This window comes from Sinohyriopsis cumingii, chromosome 1, assembly GCF_028554795.1.
Source record: "Sinohyriopsis cumingii isolate HCF-2022 chromosome 1, ASM2855479v2, whole genome shotgun sequence".
Lineage (NCBI taxonomy): Eukaryota > Metazoa > Mollusca > Bivalvia > Unionida > Unionidae > Sinohyriopsis > Sinohyriopsis cumingii.
In genome coordinates, this window is record NC_142961.1 from 139,806,439 (window position 1) to 139,831,650 (window position 25,212).

The 25,212-nt window shown below is 36.9% G+C and overlaps 1 protein-coding gene across 1 annotated transcript in view; it reads right to left on the reverse strand.

Moving 5' to 3' along the window:
* The window catches only part of LOC149808009 (HBS1-like protein), a 98,953-nt gene that overhangs the window by 11,924 nt on the left and 61,817 nt on the right, over positions 1-25,212 (reverse strand). The window contains exons 8-15 of the mRNA XM_089972425.1: positions 21,457-21,616; positions 19,960-20,072; positions 17,972-18,088; positions 14,976-15,209; positions 10,660-10,833; positions 9,618-9,713; positions 7,886-7,989; positions 4,325-4,425 (exon numbers count right to left, since the gene is read on the reverse strand). Coding sequence (XP_089828551.1) covers positions 4,325-4,425; positions 7,886-7,989; positions 9,618-9,713; positions 10,660-10,833; positions 14,976-15,209; positions 17,972-18,088; positions 19,960-20,072; positions 21,457-21,616 — 1,099 coding nt within the window. The remainder of the gene's footprint in view (positions 1-4,324; positions 4,426-7,885; positions 7,990-9,617; positions 9,714-10,659; positions 10,834-14,975; positions 15,210-17,971; positions 18,089-19,959; positions 20,073-21,456; positions 21,617-25,212) is intronic.

The following is a 25,212-nucleotide window of genomic DNA, read 5'->3' on the forward strand; positions in this document are numbered from 1 at the left end:
CCCTTTTAATGGGACTGCAGCAAGGATATACAAAATACATGTGTTTCTTATGCGAGTGGGATAGCCGAGCAAGGGAAATGCACTACATGAGGAAGGAATGGACTCACAGGCAGAATGAAGCCATTGGAGAGAAGAATATCCAACACCCAGCTCTGGTTGAGGCTCAGAAAATCTTGCTACCACCCCTTCACATCAAACTAGGTTTGATGAAGAACTTCGTGAAAGCCATTGACCGGACTTTGCCAGCATTCCGATACCTGCATGAAAAATTCCCTCGACTCTGCGAAGCAAAGATTAAAGAGGGAGTTTTTGTGGGTCCTCAGATTCGAGAGCTTTTCAAAGATGACCGGTTCAACAACTTGCTGGAAGGTGACGCGAAACAAGCATGGAATGCTTTTCGCCTAGTTTCTACAAACTTCCTCGGAAATGTTAGGGCAGAAAACTATAAGGAACTAGTAGAAGACATGTTGATGAAGTATAAGAAACTTGGCTGCAATATGTCTCTAAAGATTCACTTCCTTCATTCCCATTTGGATTTCTTTCCTAGCAACTGTGGTATTGTTAGTGATGAACACGGCGAACGTTTTCATCAAGATATCGCAACAATGGAACAAAGATACCAGGGAAAATGGTCCACTACAATGCTGGCTGACTACTGTTGGACACTCCTCAGAGATGCTCCCGAACAGCTGTACAAGAGACAGGCGAAGAAATCTAAGATGTAGTCAATGACTTGATTTTTTATAGGTAGGCTATTACAGTTGACCTTTTACTATTGGAATGCATTTCGTTATGTAAACATTAATTTCTTGCAGATTACAAAAAAACTAGAGCCAATTTTGCAATTTGACTGTCATATTCGTGTTCAGCACATAAAAATTGATAAGAATTGACTAATTTTATTTCAGTAACATGACTTTTGTAAAAATTTGTTGTCCAGTGTGATCAGCAATCCATTATTCCAATGATTACATCCAGCACTTAGTTATTCTAATGGTCACATCCAGCAGTCAGTTAGACCAATGGTCACATCCTACATTCAGTTATTCCAATGGTCAGCGGTCAGTTATTCTAATGGTCACATCCAGCAGTAAGCATCCAGCAGTCAGTTATTCCAATGATCATATCCAGCAGTAAGTTATTCCAAGGGCTAACAGTGAGTTGTTCCAATGGTTACATCCAACAGTCAGTTATTCCAATGGTCAACAGGCAGTTGTTCCAATGGTTATATCCAGCAGTCAGTTATTCTAATGGTTACAACCAGCAATCATTTATTGAAATGATCATTTCCAGCAATATGTGATGTGATGTGATTTGGATTTTTAACATAGCTTTAACAAGTTTTCAGTCATATCGCTATGATGTCTGCAATGTGGCAGTTTATAGTGATGTCTAGCACTGGGGCATCATGCCGCAAACATGTAGCATGATGTCCCACCCAGTCACATTATCCTGACACCAGGCCGACCAGTCCTAACACTAACCTCTTAATGAAGAGCGCCAAGTGAGGCAGCTGTTAGTACCATTTTTGTAAGTCTTTGGTAAACTCGGCTGGGGATCGAACCCATGACCTCCTGCATCCGAGGCAGATGCTCTAACCACTAGACCACCGGAGCGGTTTTTCCAGCAATAAGTTATTCCAAGGGCTAACAGCCAATTATTCCACTGGTTACATCCAACAGTAATTATTCTAATGGGTAACAGTCAGTTGCTCCAATGGTTACAACCAGCAGTCATTTACTAACATGTTCAGCAGTCAGTTAATCTAATGGACACATCCAGCAGTCAGTTATTCCACTGGTCACATAGAGCAATCAGTTGTTCCAATGGTCACATAGAGCAATCAGTTGTTCCAATGGTCACGTACAGAAGTCATTTATTCCACTGGTCACATAGATCAGTCAGTTATTCCAGTGGTCACATACAGCAGTCAATTATTCCAATGGTCACATCCAGCAATCAGTTATTCCAATGATCAAATCCAGCAGTCAGTTATTCCACTGGCCACATAAAGCAGTCAGTTATTCCACTGGTCACATAGATCAGTCAGTTATTCACTGGTCAGATAGATCAGTCAGTTATTCCAATGGTCACATACAGCAGTCAGTTGTTCCACTGGTCACATAGATCAGTCAGTTATTCACTGGTCAGATAGATCAGTCAGTTATTCCAATGGTCACATAAAGCAGTCAGTTGTTCCACTGGTCACATAGATCAGTCAGTTATTCACTGGTCAGATAGATCAGTCAGTTATTCCAATGGTCACATACAGCAGTCAGTTGTTCCACTGGTCACAAAGATCAGTCAGTTATTCCAATGGTCACATACAGCACTCAGTTATTCCACTGGTCACAAAGATCAGTCAATTATTCCAATGGTCACATAAAGCAGTCAGTTATTCCATTGGTCATATAGATTAGTCAGTTATTCCAATGGTCACATACAGCAGTCAGTTGTTCCACTGGTCACATAGATCAGTCAGTTATTCCACTGGTCAGACAGATCAGTGAGTTATTCCAATGGTCACATACAGCAGTCAGTTATTCCAATGATCACATCCAGCAGTCAGTTATTCCAATGGTCACATACAGCAGTCAGTTATTCCAATGGTCGACAGTCAGTTATTCCAATGGTCACATACAGCAGTCAGTTATTCCAATGGTCGACAGTCAGTTATTCCAATGGTCACATACAGCAGTCAGTTATTCCAATGGTCGACAGTCAGTTATTCTAATGGTCACATCCAGTGCATTGTGAAAGATACATGGGCCAAGTAACTTTTAAAACAATTTAGGATTTAGATTAACAGAAGTCATTTTTTTAGCTATTTACTAGTGGATGATAATGTGTTAAGTACATGCATTCCTTTCTAGGACTGGAAATCATCCTATGGTTTTTAGGATAGAATCTGTCTTCCATTTGAATTTTATGCAATTTCTTAAGTCCACTAAATATTTTCTTGTATTTTGAGTGTGTTTTACATTTACTGGTTCTCTCTGAGAAATATCTTGCCCGAGTCTTGCCATCTCAAAGTTTTTTTTGTCTATTACTGTATATCCAAATTGTGTCTATTAAATTTAAGGCTTTAGTGTTAACACTTCCCATTTTAATTAACAAACTCTCCAATGTCAGCATAATGCCATTCACAGGGTGTCGGCTATAGTGTCTGCTTAATCATCCCACTTTAGCTAAAGACTTCATATTACAGCTTATACAACTATTAATAGACACATAGAAAATTATCCATAATTAGGTAATTTGGGATGGGGCTGCTATTATGTTTTCTTTTCAAGACAATTTTTTCAAATAATGTAATAATGGATATCCCATGCTATTATTTTGCTATCAATCTGGCCAAGATATTTGTTCCAGTAAATTTAGGACAGAATTGTTCTATAAAAAAAAGTGTCAGGCCCCTGCCCATCAACATTCAATTATTGGTCATTAAAATAATTGCAGTTTACTGTGGTATGTATCAAGGTATGTTCAGAAATACTGCAATATACCTAGTAATTGTCTGGAGGTGGTCAATTTATTTTTCATATCTAAAAACAAATGGTAACAGGTGTTTCAGGTCATGTGTCTTGCTTGGGTGGACTTTCCTCCTTGTATTGGATTTATGTCACTTGTACAGGCCTTGCAAAATACATACTGTTCTCGTGTCATAACTTGGTAAACTTAGAAAATATCACTGAATCCTCTTCCAAATATTGCTGATTGTTGTGACTCAAAATTCATGTTTTCTTTCTTGGTGGTCTTTTATTAGCCAATATTTTGTGAACTGTTTCAAAGTAAACAAACTGGTACTCAAGTTTCCTGTATTGCCTCTAGCACAGAGACGAAGACAGTTAAGCATATTGTTTTAGTTATCATAAACAGAACTAGCGATAGTATGTTTTCTTACAGTGAAAAAGTTCAAAAACATAATTTTATTACAAGTTGATACTGTCACTGTACAAATTCACAGAAAAGGGATTATAAATTAAAGCGGTCATTTTCAGCCAAAAACTGGATAAACTCTGCAGAAATCAGAGGTGTTGGCTTCTCTGATACTCACATATGTACATGATTTAATTTAAAACAGATGGTAATAAATTTTAAAAAAAGCAGAAACAGTTTTCTGATTGCTTCCTAATTTGTTATTTTGTTGCATGCTAATTACTTACCATTAAGGGTTTTATGCATCCAGAAGGAGTACCACAACTTAACAGGTCTTTTTATACATATAACTGTCTATAAATATGGTGGTGAATAATGGCATGGAAATAGTGAAATTATTAAAGTCTGTGCGAACAGAAACAGGCCACTTAAAAATGTTACTTACTTAGGTCTGTTTTTTATGACTTCTCCTGAACTTTTGTTCAGCTGACTAACCAGTCGCTTGACAATGGCTGGTTCAGTAAGCGACTGGTAATGGAATACCACCTACAATAAAGAGAAGAAAAAAAAGAGTAGACACTGAGTAGTGGAAGGCATGAACACTGCATAAAAACCACAATTCAGAAAATTTTCATGACTAAGTTAATCCACATATCATGTAGATGACTGGGAGTAACTTTTACTGATTACTTCTTGCTCCTTGGCCATCCATATCCCGGATGTTTACTAATTTAAGCTTGAACAATACCTATAACCAGATGATAGCATTTGTGGGGGATGTCTGGGAGGGATTGATGGTAAAGTGATTGGGTAAGTATTCTTGGAGAAATTATTTACTAAAAATTTCCCTTATTGATTTAATAAAATACCTTATCTCATTAACATTAGGAGAATTGGTAAGACTAGATGGAAATGCATAAGTATCCAAACTCAACTCATATCTCCTTCTATGCACATTATGACTGATCTTCTGATAGGATTAATTTCTCCTAATGTCAAGTCAGCGTAACCAAAACATATGCATTTATGTTTGTGTGAAGGAGACCCCTCTGAGGTCTCGCAATTGGATAATGCCTTGCTTCCAAAGTTTCCTCGGTGAATCCAGTGACTTCTCAGAAGTATTTATATTTCATGAGCTGAGAACTTCATGAGGCATAGTTGTGCCTGTACAAGTTCAAAGGAGGGGCCCAGAGTGGCCAAGTGGTCTAAAGCACTCTCCATTACGGATCACTGCCATCTCACCTCTGTCTGCGTGGGTTCGAGTCTCGGATTCGGCTAATGTGGGTATGTGAGAAAGCTTGCCAGTAGCTTCTCATGGGTCAGTGGTTCTTTCCGGGGTTTTCCGTGTTCTTCCTCCACTATTAATACTGGGTGCCATGTATAGCCTATCGTGTGCTGAAAAATGGCGTTAAAAATTACAACAACAACAAGTTCAAAGGACATCAACCTAATAACTCACTTTAGCCTGCATGAGTTCCAAGTACATCAACCTAATAACTCACTTTAGCCTGCACAAGTTCTAAGTACATCAACCTAATAAACCACTTTAGCCTGCATGAGTTCCAAGTACATCAACATAATAACACACTTTAGCCTGTACAAGTTCCAAGTACATCAACCTGATAACCCACTTTAGCCTGTATGTGTTCTGAGTATCTCAACCTAACAACCAACTTTAGCATGTACAAGTTCTGAGTAAATCAACCTTATAACCCATTTAGCCTGTATATGTTCTGAGTATCTCAACCTAATAACCCACTTTAGCATGTAAAGTTCTGAGTACATGAACCTAATAACCCACTTTAACCTGTATGAATTCTGAGTATCTCAACCTAATAACCCACTTTAGCCTGTATGTGGTCTGAGTATCTCAACCTAATAACCCACTTGGGCCTGGAGACAGGCACCTGTCTTGCTTTCCAGTCTTAACCAGCCTTAATATTAAAATAGGGTGAGCCACTAACAGGCACCAAAAACATTCTCAATGTACTCAGCATCTGATAGCATGAACAGGGTTCTGCAGCCTTGCCTCCCTCTGTGTTGATCAAGAACAGCATGTGAATAGTTAGTTATGTTTTGATTGCCTGTACATGTTAACCTTTTTTCCAAGACAAAGCCAGGTTGCATCATTAGAACAACTGAGCCATTGGAGTAAAACTACACACAGTTTGGATCCATGGACACAGCAAGCAGCCCCTACTCCTGTATGTGGCAGTTAGTGCTGTGAGGAAGCAAGTCTTGTATGTATAACAGATCCAGCGAGATGAAAGACAGGGGCTCAAACATGGGTGAGTCAAGCCTCATCAAGATGCAGGCGAGGTTCCACTTGCAGAACATGGAAAGCAAGCGGGGCCTGGATGGGTTGAAATTGGCCAATATATTGTAAAGACGCTTGTTATGCCAATATCATCCCCTCCAGAATATCTGAACATGGAACAGTATCCCTTGATCATGATAGGTGCTATATTTTTGCTATTATAAAAGGGAAAAGAAAGAAGTTAACCAAATGGGGATTGGAAGCTAAGACTAGTCTTGTGTAATTAATGTGACACAGTTGGTGAAAAAAATAATACACTCCTTACTGTCATACACCTTTAACATGGAGGGCCTTCTGACTGTTGAGATCCTCTTCATGACTGAAGCACAGAACTCCTTTTCACACAAGGCATTCCAGAGAGACCACTCTATACGCAACAACTGGCTTCTCCTTGACAGTGAATCAACCAGGATGTTAAGCCTGCCCAGGATGTGCTGACTTGAATGCATCTAATGTACTGGGCATACCAATGGATGAATTCCCATACCATAAATTCAAGCTCTGGTCATATCATCCCTTGTTTGAAAAGGAAGTTTACGATGATTGAACTGTCCGACATTATCAAAACTGTCTTCCCCTGTAGATGTACTATCCAAGCATGAGGCATGGAGAATGGCCTTCATATCCAGAAGACTAATGTAAAGAGGGTTCTTTGGTATATTTACTTACTGAGAACCAGTGAGAAACATAGTTGCAGTAGTACACCACCACCCAACTGGACAAACTGGCATCTTTGTGGATTGTGACTTTTGGTTGGGGCGAGGAGGAGGAGGGGGATTATTAAAGAGTGTTTTTCAGAATATTGTCCAGGTATGTTACCATCACTATTGAAGAGGACATCCTGAAGTGGGATATGGTGAAGTCCAATGTCTTGGTGAAAACCCAAGGGCTGAGGTTGAGGTCAAATGGACTGACATGGAATTGGTAAGCAAGGAAACTGCGAGATATCATGTGTATAAGGAAATATGAATCTATCATAGTGATACTGACCACATATTCAATCCTTGTATACTGAGAACACATATAACAGAAATACCAGTGTTTACAATGCAAATTCAAATTAACCTGGAAAGCCAATACATCTTACAGATTTATACAAAACAGACAATAATGAACTGCAGAAATGAGAACAAATGTGAAAAAAATATTTACCAAAAACTCACAAATGTTGTAAACACAAGGTTTATCAATATTCTGTTAAGACTGGTCTGAATACTATTAGAAAAAAAGTGGATTTCATTGGCGCTGTTAACAATCTTAAGCAAAATCGTACACTAGTAAACATCGAGGATACCAGGTTATGGATGGACACCTGTGGGGGGTGTTTAATGAATGTAATCTTAAGAGCTACTTCCCTTGAGATACAGATGGAAGGGGTGAATTCAGAAGAAGGCAAGGACATTTCCCAATGTTAATGCAATCTGATAATGTATTTGATGGATAACTATTACAATATTATAGTTGTTTAAGGCTCGATTTCATCAGAAAAACTTTTAAGTCTAAATAAAACTTATACCTTGAACCCTGCAATTTGATGGGATGAAATTTAAAACTACCTTAAGCTCAACCATTCAATCTGCTTAAGTCTGGACTTAAAGTTTTAAGGAATACTTAAAAAACTTGGGGTAGATGTTGAATTATTATTCATCTCACTCGTAGTAAAACTGAACTGTTCAAATAGATACTTACTGTGTATCCTTTCGTCATGGGTAGTTCCAAATTAAAAAGGACAACCCGAGCTCGAATTCTAGTTGCAGCTTTCATGGGTACATCAGTGGAACATAGAATACTCCCTAAAAGCATAAAAAAGGGTTTGTTCTGTGAATATAGGGCATCTCACCTATTACTCATGCCACATCTGCAATCTGTGTAGTGATATATCCTCCCATATCTGACTTGCACAAACTTAACATAAAAGTTTAACACTTTAACACAGAATCTCAATGTTGACACTGACAGTGTTACTGTCACTACCAGGAAAGTTATATCACTGCTACTGTTTACTGTCACTGCCAGAAAAGTGATACCACTATCACTGTTAATGTCAATGCAAGAAAAGTGATATCACTGCCACTGCCACTGTTACTATAAGAAAAGTGATATCTGCATCTCTCCTTTCTGTCATAGATCAAACACAAAATCAGAACTGGTGTAGCACAACACAACTTTGACCACTGATGGACAACAATTACAACAATCTTCTCAAAACATTTAACCAAGCTGGAGCCACTGCTGGTAGTGTTGTCAAGACCAACAGAGACAATACCTTGAATTGCTGCATGAGCTCTTTCAATTTTTGTGATATCTTTGGGGAGAGATATGTGTTCATCCCTTTTCATTAGCACTGTATTCAAGCAACAGGAATTCAATATTTACATATTATTATTGAAAAAAGCATAAGGTTTATACATTTCAAAGAAAAATTCCATCAAACATGTCTACATGATCACCTTCATATAGCCATCACCTAGTCTCATGGGCCAGTCTAATTTCCCCCTGGCAAATTTCTTATATAAATGTCATGTATATAATGGTAACCTGATTTCCACAGTCAGTGGCCATGTGTTTCCTACCAAATAATGGTTTCTCACTGATTTAAGCTTCACACTGACAACGATAGCTCAGTGTATACAAACTAGAATTCTGCTTCCTGAGGAAGGCATTGTTAAGATAAAGGCATATCATGTGAATCGATGTACAAACATTTCTTATTTCATTCATGCTCACATTTCTCCACTCACATTGTCAAGGTAACTCAAAGGTGTCAATATGAAAATTTTGAATGTGAGGTAGTTTTAATCATTAGGCACTGTAAACCATGTAATTATTTAGCAATTAATTTGATGGATGGTAGGAATGGAGCCATGTTGTTGCAGCAGAAAAGGAAGTCACATTTGTGCCAGTGTGACAAGTATTGTTCTATATCTTCATCTATATACCTGTGAATTAAAGCTACTTCTGATACATGTAAAAATAATCTCTGAGTTGGAATACATACTACATATTCCTTTCTGATTTGGGCTGGGGTCATTCAAAAACTTGTCTTCAAGGGCAGAGAAAGTTTCAGTTCATTTGTTACTACCAGCCATACAAAGCTTTTGTTCATTCAATACTCATCACAAGCCTCTTACATAAGCAAACTGTCTTTTCATCTTAGTGAGCTGAGCAACTGGTTAATCCAGATATTGTTACAAGTGTGAACAGATGTTTCTAAGCCTAATTATACAAGCTGGCCAAACAAAGAGTCAGTTCTTTGTTTCAGTTATTTGTAAGTAGTCAGTTAGTAGTGAAATTAGTGTGTTGTCATGGTACACAAAACAATAAAGGCTTATTTTTACCTTTTATTTTTTTAAGAGTCAGCAATGATTTAATTTAATCCAAATAGTAATATCGAAAGTAGCAATGAAAATGTTTCCATTACCTATATTTAGATTGGTCATGTCCACTCCTGTGATGACTACAGTCACATGGTCACCTGCAAATGCACAGCTTAATGCTTCCTCGTTAATTGTTATACCTGAAAAAGATTCATCTTTATGCATTTTGGTACTGCCTTTATTGTAGGGGAGACTACTATTATATTTCTGGCAGATAAGACAAACAAGAAATACTGGCTACTGACTATATGCATCTACTTATTTCTCTTAATTGTATTAATTTTAAAATGACTGCTCCGGTGGCCTAGTGGTTAGAGCATCCACCTCGGATGCAGGAGGTTGTGGGCTTGATCCCCAGCCAAGTCATAGCAAAAACTTTAAAAAATGGTACTAACAGCTGCCTCGCTTGGCACTCAGCATTAAGAGGTTAGTGTTAGGACTGGTCAGCCTGGTGTCAGAATAATGTGACTGGGTGGGATATCATGCTACATGTCTGCGGCATGAAGCCCCAGTGCTGAACATCACTATAAACTGCCACACTGCAGACATCGTAGCGTTATGACTGAAAAATTGTTAAAGCTACATTAAAAATCCAAATTACACACACACATTAAATTCATGTACTATCTGAAAAGATTCATTGTGATCTGAGCTAATTGTTTTGATGAATACAATGGTATAATTCTTGATGACATCTGATCAGCACATAACATGCATGTCTTGTCCAAAGGTTTCAATGCATGAAATAAGCAAATCTTAGAGATTTTTGAGCACTTGTCTGTGCTACCTAATTCTGAGTTTTATGCAACAATTATTTGACAACAAAATGGCACTTTAATTAAAAACTTCAGTATATATCTTAAATCACAGATTTTCTCTAAAACATAATGTGGAAGAGTGATGAAGGTTCTAAAGTAATATGAAACTATAATTTGCTAGAAACAAAACTGTTTAAACTTTACTTCCATTTTCAAATGACAAACATGCAATGATATATATATATAGCATTTACAGCCATATCTGCTGATGTAACAGCAAAAAAACAACATATTAGATATCTGCCAATACAGGAAACAATTATCTTACCCTTTACATTGGCCAATTCCATGGCAGGCATAACCAGGACTCGATCACCTTGCTTTACACTGCCAGAGGCAATTTTACCAGTTACACTAATTCCACCACCCATTCCTTTGAAAATATCTCCAATATAAAGCCTAAAAGGTTTGTCCACTGGACGAGATACGGGCGTGAACTTGTCTGTAAATAAAAGAAAACATGAAATCATCTCATTGCACAGGTACAAAACTGCAAACTGTGAATTAACTATTTTTCATGGGATAACAATAGTCATGAATTTTTTGGTTGCTAAAACATCCAACAAACAACAATTGCTCTATGGAGCTGATTGACTGGAACCTGGCATCCATCAAACAGCAATTACTCTTAAGAAGCTGACAATAGGACCCTGGCATCCATCAAACAGCAATTTCTCTATGACGCTGATGATAGGACCCTGGCATAAATCAAACAGCAATTTCTCTATGAAGCTGACGATAGGACCCTGGCACTTATCAAACAGCAATTTCTCTATGAAGCTGATGATAGGACCCAAGCATCCATCAAACAGCAATTAGTCTATGAAGCTTATGATAGGACCCAGGCATCCAACAAACAGCAATTAGTCTAAGAAGCTCACAACAGGACCCAGGCATCCAACAAACAGCAATTACTCTTGAGCTAAAAAGGACCATGGCATCCAAAAAACAATCATTACTCTATGAAGCAGATGATAGGACCCAGGCATCCAACAAACTAAGTTATTATCATAAAAGAAGAACAATGAAAGGAGACTGGATAAAACATCTGGAGCCCCTCTGAATTTACTTGAATTACTCAACTGTTTGTCAGAAAGAGTTTGATCCAAATCTGGCAGAGCAGCAGTCTGGCACCCACTTAAGGGTCACCTGCAAGTAGGAGGGAAGACAAGTCACTGACAGCTGGTGGGAAGCTTGGTGGGAGGAGAAACCTTGATTTCTTTCCACCCACCTAGTCTGCCTCAAACAGTAAGGAGCATACAGTCACCTATAACTCACTTGACCATGAAAAGGTTGCAGTTGTTCCTGTTGATGAGCATCCATTCTCCAGTACAAGCCCTGATGAGGTCTTTCAGAAACATGTTTTGCATAGACAGATGAAAAGGTAACTCATATGCTGACTGCTTTCTCACCTCCTCAATTCATCTTCCAAACAGAACTGGGGAACTGAAAGTGAGGGAGTACAGAGTAAATCAAGTCAAGGTTATGGCCAATAAGGCATTCACCTTTCTGTAGTGAAGGGTGTTTGTCATCGTGTGTTGAGCTGCCCTATTGACTACCTTTATGTAGTGAAGGGTGTTTGTCATCTTGTGTTGAGCTGCCCTATTGACTACCTTTCTGTAGTGAAGGGTGTTTGTCATCTTGTGTTGAGCTGCCCTATTTACTACCTTTCTGTAGTGAAGGGTGTTTGTCATCTTGTGTTGAGCTGCCCTATTGACTACCTTTATGTAGTGAAGGGTGTTTGTCATCTTGTGTTGAGCTGCCCTATTGACTACCTTTATGTAGTGAAGGGTGTTTGTCATCTTGTGTTGAGCTGCCCTATTGACTACCTTGGCAATATGGTATACTGATTCTAAGGTATGGTCACTTCCTGACTTCACAGCTGGGTGAAAGATCACAAAAGATGCTAGGGTGTATAGGGAATAATTTCGACACAACGTTTCTAACCAGCTTAGATGTGGCATGAAGCACTTATCGATCTATTTTATAACAGAGTGAAGTAAACATGTTGATAGCAGGACATTGATATGTGCTGTAAACCAGTGTGGTGGAAAAGTTGCTGGCAACTGACTCACTAAACTGAAGGCCCTTGAATTACTGGTGTTGCAAATTTTATCTGAGATGCCCAGTAATTTCTGTATTCTTTCCGTTGGTTGTAGAAAAGTACTGATGCATGGATTTTCATCATCTTCATCAATGTCTACTAAGGCCTTGACCATTTATGTAGTATTGACTGCTGTGGAAGTCCTTCTGTTAGATGAAAAATTCTGTATATCTCTTTTAGTGCTGCTTTAAAACTGAATATCCTTTCATTGGCTGGATCTATCTGAATCAGGTAAGTTCATGTTATTGCCCTCATTGATCAGGCATCACTAGGCATAAAATGGCTCTACAAGTCAGATACTGAAGTAGGGCTGCAGAGTTCTGCACAGCATGGAGCATGATGTGGCTGTGGAATATCAGTCATGGGCGGTCAGCTGGGTTGGGCAGGATGGCTTGACATAAGGCCCCAACTGTGACACCTATGCACCATGTCCTGGTATCATGGATCTGGTTCATCCAGCTGGTCAGCTGGCAAGGATGGTCAGCTGTGTGTAGGCCACTGTCACTATAGGAATTGTCAAGCAACACAGAGTTCACCAATTCAAGAAGATTGAATCATGTCTGCCAAAGCTTTAAACTGATTGGCTTGATGGCTGGACTGGTTGGTCAGCAGCTGGGATGGCATACAGCAGATGACATAAGACTTGTGGGCTGGCCAGTCAGTGAAGTCAAAAGGTAATCCTGCATGCCCAGTTTTAACAGTAACTAGTCCATGCACGGGCAGAGATGGGGACTTGTTCCCAATAGGCTACCAAATTGGATTTAAACAGTCCTAGTTTCCTCTAATTTTCTCATTGACAACCTCAAAGATAGAACTTACTAAAGTATGCACAGCATACATGATTTCAATACAACTTGAGTGGAATCACTTGATGTAGTTTCAATGGGGTCACAAGTAATCATCACTGTAGATACGAGTATGAGTATATTTGCCAGCAAACAAATGGATGCCTAAGGCTTCATGTTCAGAAGATTTTACACATGATCTTTTCTTGCTGCCCATCAATTGCCATTTGAAGACACTGGACCAAGCATTTTCTGTACACAGTACACACATGCTGCATGTTTTGAGGAAGAACTGTTCATGTACGCAAGACAGATCTCATTATTGTCCTCAATGACTTTAAAGTATCCACACACATACTGCACCTCACTGATGTCTCTACAATGAAAGAGAGAAGAAAAAACAAAACAAGTTCAGAAAACAAATATACAAACTGTTTAAGTTGCCAAACTCATTTTATTAAGACTGAGTGGTCTAAGGGCCAACTGTTACAGATCACTGCCTTCTTACCTCTGTGTGGGTTTAAGTCTCTGGCTCGGCCAATGTTGGTGTGTGAGAAAGCTTGCCAGTAGCTTCTCGAAGGTCAGTGGTTCTTCCCGGGTTTTTTCCTCCACCAGTTCTACTGGCTGCCATGTATAGCCTATCTTTGCGCTGAAAAATGGCGTTAAACCCCAAAGTTAGACCAAAGTTTAACAGGATATTACAAATATACTGCTGAAAACTTGAGTCTTACTGATCAATTTATGGACTAGAAAGACAGGGAAAAAGTACAAATAAATTCAACAGAAAAAAACCCCACAAATATTGTGTATACCAGGTATAGAATTCTTCTTACTATACTACAGAAAAAAATAAGTTGGATGGTAAAAAATGATTATAAATTGCAATTGGTTGTTCAGAGTTATCATTAACAGCTGCAAGCAAGTTTCAACTAGTAAACATGTGGAAATTGGGTAGACACCTAGTGGGAACCAGGGGAATTGGTCATTATATATATATATATATATATATATATATATATATATATATATATATATATATATATATATATATATATATATATATATATATATATATATAAAGACCTTTTTATGTCTTTCAGGGAGGGCTGGATTCAGAGCTTGCAGAGAGTAATATTTAATCTTAATGTGAACAGGTACTGATTTGACGGAGAAATATTGTTTTAGTGACTTTCTTTTAAATGCAGGGGCCCCGAAGTGGCCGAGTGGTCTAAAGCGCTCTCCGTCATGGATCACTACCATCTCACCTCTGTCTGCGTGGGTTCAAGTCTCGGGCTCGGCCAATGTGGATATGTGAGAAAGCTTGCCGGTAGCTTCTCGTGGGTCGGTGGTTCTTTCTGGGGTTTTTCTGGGTTCTTCCTCCACCATTAATACTGGCCGCCATATATAGCCTATCCTGCGCTGAAAAATGGCGTTAAACCCTATAACAACAACAACAACAACTTTTAATGCATTTATTGGATATAGTTTCATCACGTCTTAGCAAAACCTAACAGATTTATGAATCTGATTTTGTTTTCAGTATGTATTCTTGGGAGCTTATATTCATGCCTTCACTGTAGAATTTTAGTATCTTTTTGTAAACAAATGAAAATAATAACAAATGTTTAATTTTGCAGCTCTATCTCAATTCATAAAAGAATTTAAGTTATTGTGGCAAAATTCATGTTTACTAACCTATCTGCTCCACTAGAGTATTCCCTTTATACCATGAGGAAAATAAAGGCTCCTTGCTAGTCTGTGCCAGGTTCTCCCCCGTCAATCCACTACAGGGGATAAATGAGATGTTCTCCTCTTTGTACCCTGCTTGCTTCATGAACATGCCCATCTTCTTCACAATCTCATCATAGCGAGACTTCGACCAATCCACTGTGTCCATCTTATTTACTGCAATGATTAGCTGTGAGACACCTGAAACGATTAATATCTTATCAGTCTAGTCTTGCTGACCAAACCTTCATTTAACTACTGCACTGATTATAATTTGAAGGAAAAAAATGTATTAAGTTTAGCATAAACAACATGCAGTATACTCACACTGTACTCAACACAGCAGTGCAAGTCCGACTCTGAGTAGCATGGACTAAGAAACCACAACAGGAAACAAATTGGCTTGTAACTGATTTGACAGCACAAGACCACAGCAGATATTAATTGCAGTAACAACTCCTATCAATCTGAAATAGGAATGGTGGCTTCTAAACCCTGGAATCTGACTATAAGAATAGAAGCAAGTGGGACTGAGGTTGATGACACCTGCCTAAAAGACAAAATCTAAAGCTGTTGACCATCCAACTTTGGTCACTAAGATGCTTTCTGTAGAAGTTTTTATTGATGCTGTTGACTGCATATATTATGAAAAACAACCATTTCAAGTATACTCTCTGCTGAGTAGTTTAACAGAAGTCATTTAAAGGATTTTCTAATTTTAGTAACAGTGGCCATATTTGATTGTGGATCAGCAACATCTGCACATAACTGAAAGCCCTCTGTTATGCAGTCTTAAAAGTTATTTAAAGGTTTTCTTAAGTTTAGCAATGCCTGCCATTTCTGATGGCAGATTGGCATCATTGGTTCAAATATCAAAGCCAGCTACACCAGGGTTTTCGTTCAAATTTGGTAAAATTCTGTTGAGCAGTTTTTAAAAAGTAATGCAATTTAATTTTGTTATAATTCTTAGTAACAGCAGCCATATTTGATGATAAATTGGCATATTTGTACAAACTAAAGTCATTTATGCCAGATAGTTTCGGTCCAATCTGGTTAAATTCTGTTATGCAGTTAAAGAGAAGTCATTCAAAGTTGTTTTTCTTAAACTTAATAGCAGTCATATCAGCAGGTGGATCAGCAGATTCTGAAGAGAATCTTATATACATCATTCAGGCCTGGATGCTTTCTGGCAAATTTTGAAGAGAAATTTATAAACATTCAGGCCTGGATACTTTCTGGCAAATTCTGAATAGAATTGTATAGACATTCAGGCCTGGATGCTTTCTGGCAAATTTTGAACAGAAATTTATAGACATTCAGGCCTGGATACTTTCTGTCAAATTCTGAATAGAATTTTATAGACATTCAGGTCTGGATGCTTTCTGTCAAATTCTGAAGAGAATTTTATAGACATCATTCAGGCCTGGATGCTTTCTGGCAAATTTTGAACAGAAATTTATAGACATTCAGGCCTGGATGCTTTCTGGCAAATTCTGAAGAGAATTTTATAGACATTCAGGCCTGGATGCTTTCTGGCAAATTCTGAAGAGAATTTTATAGACATCATTCAGGCCTGAATGCTTTCTGGCAAATTCTGAAGAGAATTTTATAGTCATTCAGGCCTGGATACTTTCTGGCAAATTCTGAATAGAATTTTATAGACATTCAGGCCTGGATGCTTTCTGGCAAATTCTGAAGAGAATTTTATAGACATCATTCAGGCCTGGATGCTTTCTGGCAAATTTTGAAGAGAAATTTATAGACATTCAGGCCTGGATGCTTTCTGGCAAATTCTGAATAGAATTTTATAGACATTCAGGCCTGGATGCTTTCTGGCAAATTCTGAAGAGAATTTTATAGACATTCAGGCCTGGATGCTTTCTGGTAAATTCTGAAGAGAATTTTATAGACATCATTCAGGCCTGAATGCTTTCTGGCAAATTCTGAAGAGAATTTTATAGTCATTCAGGCCTGGATACTTTCTGGCAAATTCTGAAGAGAATTTTATAGACATTCAGGCCTGTATGCTTTCTGTCAAATTCATTTAAATAAGTAGTTTTTACAGGATATCATTTGAAGGTTTTTCTATTTTTATTATTGATATTGGAAGACATCTGTATCTGTATTAAAGTCGTTGATACCTGAATACTCCGTCAAAATCACATGCAGATCAGTTGTAAACAGTAACTGTGAATGGACAATGCATGAATGATGAAAGACTATACTAGACTCCTCATTTGGCCTTATGGATAGGTGAACTAAAAATATTTCAAGCTTAAATCCAACAATTCAGGTTAGGCATTACAATGATTCAAGATGCTTTTTGGGTGAACAAGTTTTCTAGTAATCTTTTCTGCAATGTGACATGTTAAAGTGTATTGAGAAAAGTCCCCAAAAGTACGGTAAACACCTGATGTTTATGCCTTGCATGTTCCAAATAGAATCTCTGTATCAGTTGTTTCAAGGTTTAATTTTAACTGACAACCTTCATTTTAAAAACAATAATGTGACTCTGAAATTGTTAAAGAAACTGATGATTTTTTTTTATAAAACAGGTTTTCACAGCATAAGATCTACAACTGACATAAAATCAATGAGTAATAAATAAATAAACCTACCAAAACATTTTTAATGCATTCACACCAATGTGCAAAACAGAAAACACGATGCCAAGAGGACCAAAATTTTGGATAACACATAATTTTAGCTAAGAGTAGGACACAAATCATCTTACTATCCAAGCATCAACTACTCCCTATTTTTGATTCACATTTAAGTCAGTTTTAGGCACGGCCAAAAGTATTTTCTTTGAATTTTCTTTCTACCATGAAACAGATCATACAGTTTGTCCAGCATCCACTTTTCCAGGTCACAGGGCTTGAACTTACATGATTGCCAGTTCTTTCAACCACATCTTAATAAAATATTTTCAAATGATTTTGCAGGCTGACTGGTTAACATACCTAGAGATCTAGCCAGTAAAGCATGTTCTCTTGTTTGACCTCCTAACTCAAAACCAGTCTCAAATTCACCTTTTGTGGCATTCACAACTAAAATGCCCACATCAGCTTGAGCAGTGCCTGCAAAAGACATGTAAAACAATGATGATTAATGTAGGAACTTCAAGCACTTCTGTCTAGTCATTTAACTCTTCAAGGATCAGGCTGCTAGCACTGATAGAAATAATAATAATATTAATAATAATATTAATAATAATAATAATAATAATATTAATAACTGATAATAATAATGCTTCATTTGTTGAAGGTAACTCAAAGACTATTCCCCCAAGGTCCTATCATAAAAAATAAAATATCTAACCATGTATATCTGTGTACAACATATAACATACTGTGATTTTTGCCACATATTCGTTTTGTAGAGATGAAGGAGTAAGACATATGCATTGGAAGCGGCTAATATGCTCTTATTCTACAACCTGTAGCTTGTACCTTTTAGGAAAAATAATGGCATTTTCCAGAGTTTAAATATTCGGTTGCTGGCAATTTACCAAACATGGAATCATCAGTTAGGGAAGACAAAAATTCCATTCATTAATCAAGAGCCACTTTTTTTGAGCCCGCCTTTTGTTTTAGTTAGAAAAGACATACAGGGAAAGTAAACAACACTGAGCTGAACCTACCAACCCTGTCAATATTGTACTTAATCTAGGGTTTTGAAAGACAGACAAAAAGAATGATGCCAAGGTGATTGCTACATTGAGATTCCAATTAGGTGGCCAAAACAAAAACAGACAAAGCATTATGGAAACTGGCAGTAGCATTTGGCTGTGTTTTGCTTCAACCGTTAGCCTGAACAAAGACATCTGTGTCACTTTCACTTTATTGAAATAACAGTAGTATTTGGCTGTGTTTTGCTTCAACCCTTAGCCTGTACAAAGACACCTATCACTTTCACTTTATTGAAATAACAGTAGTATTTGACTGTGTTTTGCTTTAACCCTTAGCCTGGACAATGACACCTGACTCAACTTTCACTTTATTGAAATAACAGTATGGGTCACCTGCATTCTGACCTTTTGAACTTTTGAACTAGCATGAAATGATTCATAACTAAATGTGTAATACATCATGCCATTGCAGAGCTTCCAATGATACCCTCCAGACAAGATGATAATTTAATCAAGCATGCCATCATAAATTGTCACTCTTTGAGAAACTGACTGGTTACAACAACTTAAAATAGTGGCATATTATTGTGGTACAGACTCCACATCAATTAATTAAAATAAAACAAAACAAATACATAGGGCCATATATTCAAATTGTATTATAAACTGCAATTAACACACTGAATTCTAAATAAATTTATGAACAGAACCTAGTTTACTACTGCTGTATCAAATTGGCATGTACAAAATAGATCAATCACTGTGGGATCATTAAGTCAAAATTGACAAGCCCATTTCTGGTGTTATTACCACTATAGTCAATGAATTATTTTGTTTCCTAAATAATTATTATGGCTCACATACCTAAGATTGCATTATCAACAAAAACTGTGGCAAGTCATTAAACTTATAGAATTTTGAGGCTCCAGAAAAGGGCATTAAATGCTAATTTGGATAATAATGGTAATCCATGGCTGTAACAAACTTTGTACAAAATAAAAGACGATAAAATGAACAGAATTTCATGTCCGGTTTTAAGTTTTAAAAAGAATACTGTAAATTGTATGACCTCAAATGAAAAAGTGAAAATCTTTCCAAACCAAAAAGAAATCGAAATGTCCAAGAAAAATTATACACATAAATTACATTAAAAAAATGTATAATAAATACTGAATGCTGCATTTTAATTGCCTGTTAAAAGAAGTTCAATAAACTGTAACATGAACTGTTTGAACACAGTTCTAAATTTCCCTGGTATAAATTCTAAAGCTACAGAATTTAATCTGATATCCTAAATTCAATACAGAATCAGCTGCTTACCTGTGATCATATTTGGTATGAAGTCTCTATGCCCAGGGGCATCCAAAAGTGTGACAATTTTTCCAGGTGTTTCAAACTGAGTCTGTGCTATATCCATTGTAACTCCACGGGCCCTAGAAATGAATGTACCACAGTACAAATATCTGCATAATATAAGGAATCAAGAAGACTTTGAAAAGCATTCATTTTAACACCCTAATCTTCATGGCATTGAAATACTGGTTGCCAGATCACAATAATTTCAAGAAGATTATAAAAGAGTTCCTTGAAAGGACTGACACTCTAATGGCTGAAAAGTTTAAACCAGAAAATTTCTTCATTTAATTCCATATATATATATATTCTTGAGCAATAACAATATTTTCACAAATGAGCTGATGTGGTGGACACATCTGATGTCAGATTGGCACCATTTTCATTTAGGAACAAACAAGACTTTATGAATTATCTTCCAGGGCTGTTATTAAGATTTTGTTTTTGAGGAGTAACAATAACTAGATTTTCAAGGTGGCTGCCATAATGGCCATATTGGATATCAGACTGGCCCCATTTCCATTTAGGACAAACTGGACACATAAGAAGTCTGACCAGCCATCTAGAAGTAGTTAAAACTAGATTTTGAAGGGGACTCATCTGGCAGCCATATTGGACATCAATCTGGCATCATTTTCATTTACAACAAATTAAAGTCATAACAAGTATTCAGCAATAAAAAGATTTTGGTGGCCATTTTTAGACATCAGACTGGAACCACAATACGTTTTCAGGTGAAAACCCCATGTCAATATGACTTTCCACTCAGGAGGGAAGCAATAACAAGATTTTCAAGATGGCTGCTGTTGTGGCCATACTGTACATGATTTTCACTAAGGTCCAACCAGAGAAAAGAATTCTTCCAGTGAAACTCCATGCTGATATGATCATCCATTCAGGAGGAGTAGCAATAACAAGATTTTCAAAATGGCAGCCAATGTGGCAGCAATATTAACTGCCCAAGCAGCACCATTTTCGTTCAGGACCAACTAGACCATGGTACCATGACCTGAACACACACAGATGCATAGGAGCATGCATGCTTATGTGTATTTGTATGCACACATTTAAAACATGAACAGTGAGCAAATTATTAGTGCAAATACAAAACTACCAGGAGTTATTGTGCCACAGTGACCTAATCCCCAGCAGCAAATGACCTAATCCCAGGCAGTAAGCTCTTAAAGCAAAATATAGCTGGGACCCACGAAAAGAACATTCAACATGGAATAGTCACCCATGGCTGCAACAGAAAATTCTGTTTAATTTTAACTGATATCTTTAAATGATTAGAAGACCCTGGCCATACATTTTAAAACAAATGCCTACCCTGGATACCATGTATGTTTAAAGAGAATTACACATGTGCTTTGGGTATTTAATTTTCTACAATGTAAACAGACATGAACCATGAATTTTGCAAGAAAAAAAAATAGCACATATAATATTAACTGATATTTATACCTTTCCTCTTCTGTTTCATCCAGAACCCAAGCAAATGCAAAGGAACCCTTGCCCAGTTTCTTTGACTCTTGTTCATACTTGTGCATAACCCTCTTATTAACATTGCCTAGTTGGTAAAGCAGGTGCCCCATTAAGGTACTTTTACCTGCATCTACATGACCTGCAATAAAAATACAAGGATCTATGACTGAAAGAAATAAAGTACTGAAGCTACTAACCAAAGCAAAGCCTGACAGAACATTGTTTTTATAAAAAAAATTAAATTGTACTCAAAGGCCCTTAACCCAGTGATACATAGCATACAGTGAACACAATGTCAATTATGCTTCTAATTACATGTAGGAAACATTCCTATTAAATTTTCAATCCTCCTGAAAGTGCATCTGATTTTATCCATGCTGTTTTAATCCCAAGAAACATTAAGACTGTAAACTACTAGAATTATCGCTTGAATCACAAGCAATAATTAAATTCTACATAAATTCAGATGAAATCAGTAAATAAGATAGCCTAGTTTCCTGATACAGTGTGACCCTGCTCTAACATGGTAGCTGGGAGCCATATAAGCAACCAGGTAAGTTAGCTGAAGAAAATGATGCATGAACCCCAAAAATTTGCAAAGGGGGGGTGAGGTGGGGGTAGGTAGGTAATAAATGCGGGTGTTAAAATACATGCATCACTGGCACAGTTACCATCTTAAATCAATACATATTAAATGGGAAATACACCTCTAGTGAAAACTGAGAAGGCATATATAATATTTTACTTTATTTAGAGAATCGCTGTTTGGTACATATATGCATATCCTATTTATATATGCATGTCTAATGTATAGCATGAACAGAGTATTAACACCGTGTACTCACCCTTGAATCCAATCACATATACTGAATTCACAATACCAGTAATTCTATCAAAAATATGCACACACACACAGATTTAAAATATTCAATAATTTTGTCACAGGTCATATAGGTCATAATTCAGTGGAAAAACATAGCACAATCACATAATGAATGATGAAGCACATTTACTTTTCAGTATGTCCCAAGTCGATAAAAGTTAGTTTGCACTTTAAACCACCATTGGTAACGTTCATAAGCATAAACTTTTTCCCTGAAAAAGGAAACTTTCACAACACAGTAAACGTGTTCCAGTCATGTTGGAAAATGAAAAAATCCATTAGATTCCATTGCTTTTATTTAAGTTTGGTACTGGCTTCCTTTGAGGAAAGGTTCTTTGTTTTTTACTGAAGATTGTAATCGGCTTTCTTTGATGAAGGATGCATGCGTTATTGAAGTCACTGCTAAAGGACAGCTTTGGAGAACCAAACAAATGAATATTTCTTATTCTGACAGCAACATCAAATAATTGTATTGCATGATTGAGACTTTTTTCTTTTCCATTTGCTTAGTACATTTTCATAACAATCGGTGTTACAAAGGTAATCTGTTTTCTTTGAAAATTCAGCAAAATATTTTATCTGGGTACATTTTTAAAAAAGGAGTTGGCCATTGTTTGGTCAATTGTAGTTACTGATTCTCCCTGCGCACTGAATAGACCAACAAGTAAGATGTTGTTTTTTTGTTGTTTTGTTTTGGGTTTTTTTAACATTTGTGGTAGTGGAGTAATACTGCCTTCCATGCATGCATCAGAAATTTAACAAAGGGTCAACAGATAGAGATACAGGTGTTCTGGTCTGATGACAGGGATTACTCCAGAAAATGTGAGTGTTTTGAAAGATTTAATTCTGAGTGAAAAGAGGAATTTTACTTACCATCCACATACAAATGCCAATCATTGCAAATATATTAATTACTAGCGAGCAGCCAAAAATCCGATGAAAGATAGATTACGAAATAATGCCTTGTCCAATTGATCACCGCTATCAGAAATATAACAACAAAAACAGTGGATATCTCACGACTTACAGTACTCATGCTAACTATCAACATAAGCTGATTATGATATAACAATGCACTGTTAAGATGGTTTGTCAATATGGACAAAGAATTTGTTTATGTAACAATACATAAATTTCAGTGCATTTTATACCAAGTTTGCGGCTTCATTTCATGGGGCCTCTGAATTTCTCCACTCCAAACCAATGGCTGCATATACAAGTTTAAACAGCCAACAACGTCGTCAATAAATTAAAAAAATCACCAGATGATATATTTTGCTGCCAATAAGAAAAAAAAATCACAGTTTGAGACATTGGCAAGGCCTTATGCAATCCAGAATAAACTTTTTACATGTTAATTTTCGTATTATTAAGAAGAAAAAACTATTTTTTCATGTAAGAGAAAAATACATATAAAATTTCAGGAGCCACACCATGATCGTCTTGTATTGTTCATATGTGATCTCTTTCCCCAAAAGATAATAAACGTTTAACATTTTTTTTGGTACTTTTACGAAAGAATTTTCATGTATGAGAAAAATACATGTATATAAAATTTAAAGGAGCCACACCGAGTTCGTGTTATAATGGAGCGTGCAATAGCGGGGTCACATTGTACATGCAAAATTCTGCAAATGATCTCAAATTGAAAAATTACACAGTTTCAGCTTTATCAAAGCTTTATCAAAGCCACTGACTATTACAAGTCTTAAAAGTTTAACAAATTTGTCTGTAGTCAAAAAAAACTAATACTTGAGAAATTCACTGGTTTTGCTGAATCTTTACTAGTCCTTCATCATTTGCTGACTGGCAACAAATGAAACTTAACTAGCTATGTGACTAAAAAAAAAAATCTTAAAGGAAATTTACTAGGGCTTGCAGACTACTGCTAATTTTGAGCCCTGAATTTAATCTCAAAGACATTTTCTAGTGGGAGCTCTAACTTTAACTGTAACACCCTTAACACCATGTCTGTCAAGTCATGCTGATGGTGCAATTTTATGGACAATCATTCAAGTGAAAGATCGTACTGATGTGCTTCAATAACCGCTCGACTCATTGCTGGTAGATCAGATCCAATTCATGTGGTTCAATAACCACTTGACTCAGTGTTGGTAGATCAGCGCCATTTGATGTGCTTCAATAACTCCTAGACTCAAATCTGGAAGATCAGCTTCATTTGATGTGCTTCAGTAACCACTTGACTCAGTGTTGTTGGTGGATCAGCTCCATTTGAAATCTAGTTCTCTGATGAAAACATGGTGCAAGGGATTGATCATGACAGGTGTTTGATTTGTGCTCAAACTGCCAGTAGTATTGTTTTAACCATTACTTGAATGATTAAAACAATACTACCGGCAGTAGTATTGTTGTTATCTGTTGTTTGTTATCTGCATATTTTAGATCTTTTGAATTCTTTATTCTGTGTATTTATAGAGGTTTCATCATTAAACTGAGTACTTATAAATGTATAAAATCTAACAGAGGCAAACTCCACATATTAAAAAAACAATTTTTTTGGTGTGTTTTTGTTGTTGCAAAACCATAAAGTTTTATAACTATGAAAATAAAAGAAACCAAAATATATGGCTGACACAAAGAAGTAAAACTCAAAATTCAATTTCAGGCTGGGTGCATCAGTAACCTTTCACATCCCTTCATAAATGAGTGGTTTGGTTCGGTTTGGTGTTCATGGCATATTTTGCTTTAATGCCAAGACAATTAGATTAAACTACCTTGCTGAGGGACACACTACAGGAACCATTCCAGATGGATCCAATGACAGGAATTTAGCCCTCACTCTTTCAAATGTTAAGTCCAGCACACTAAGCACTGAGTCACTACAACTCCTG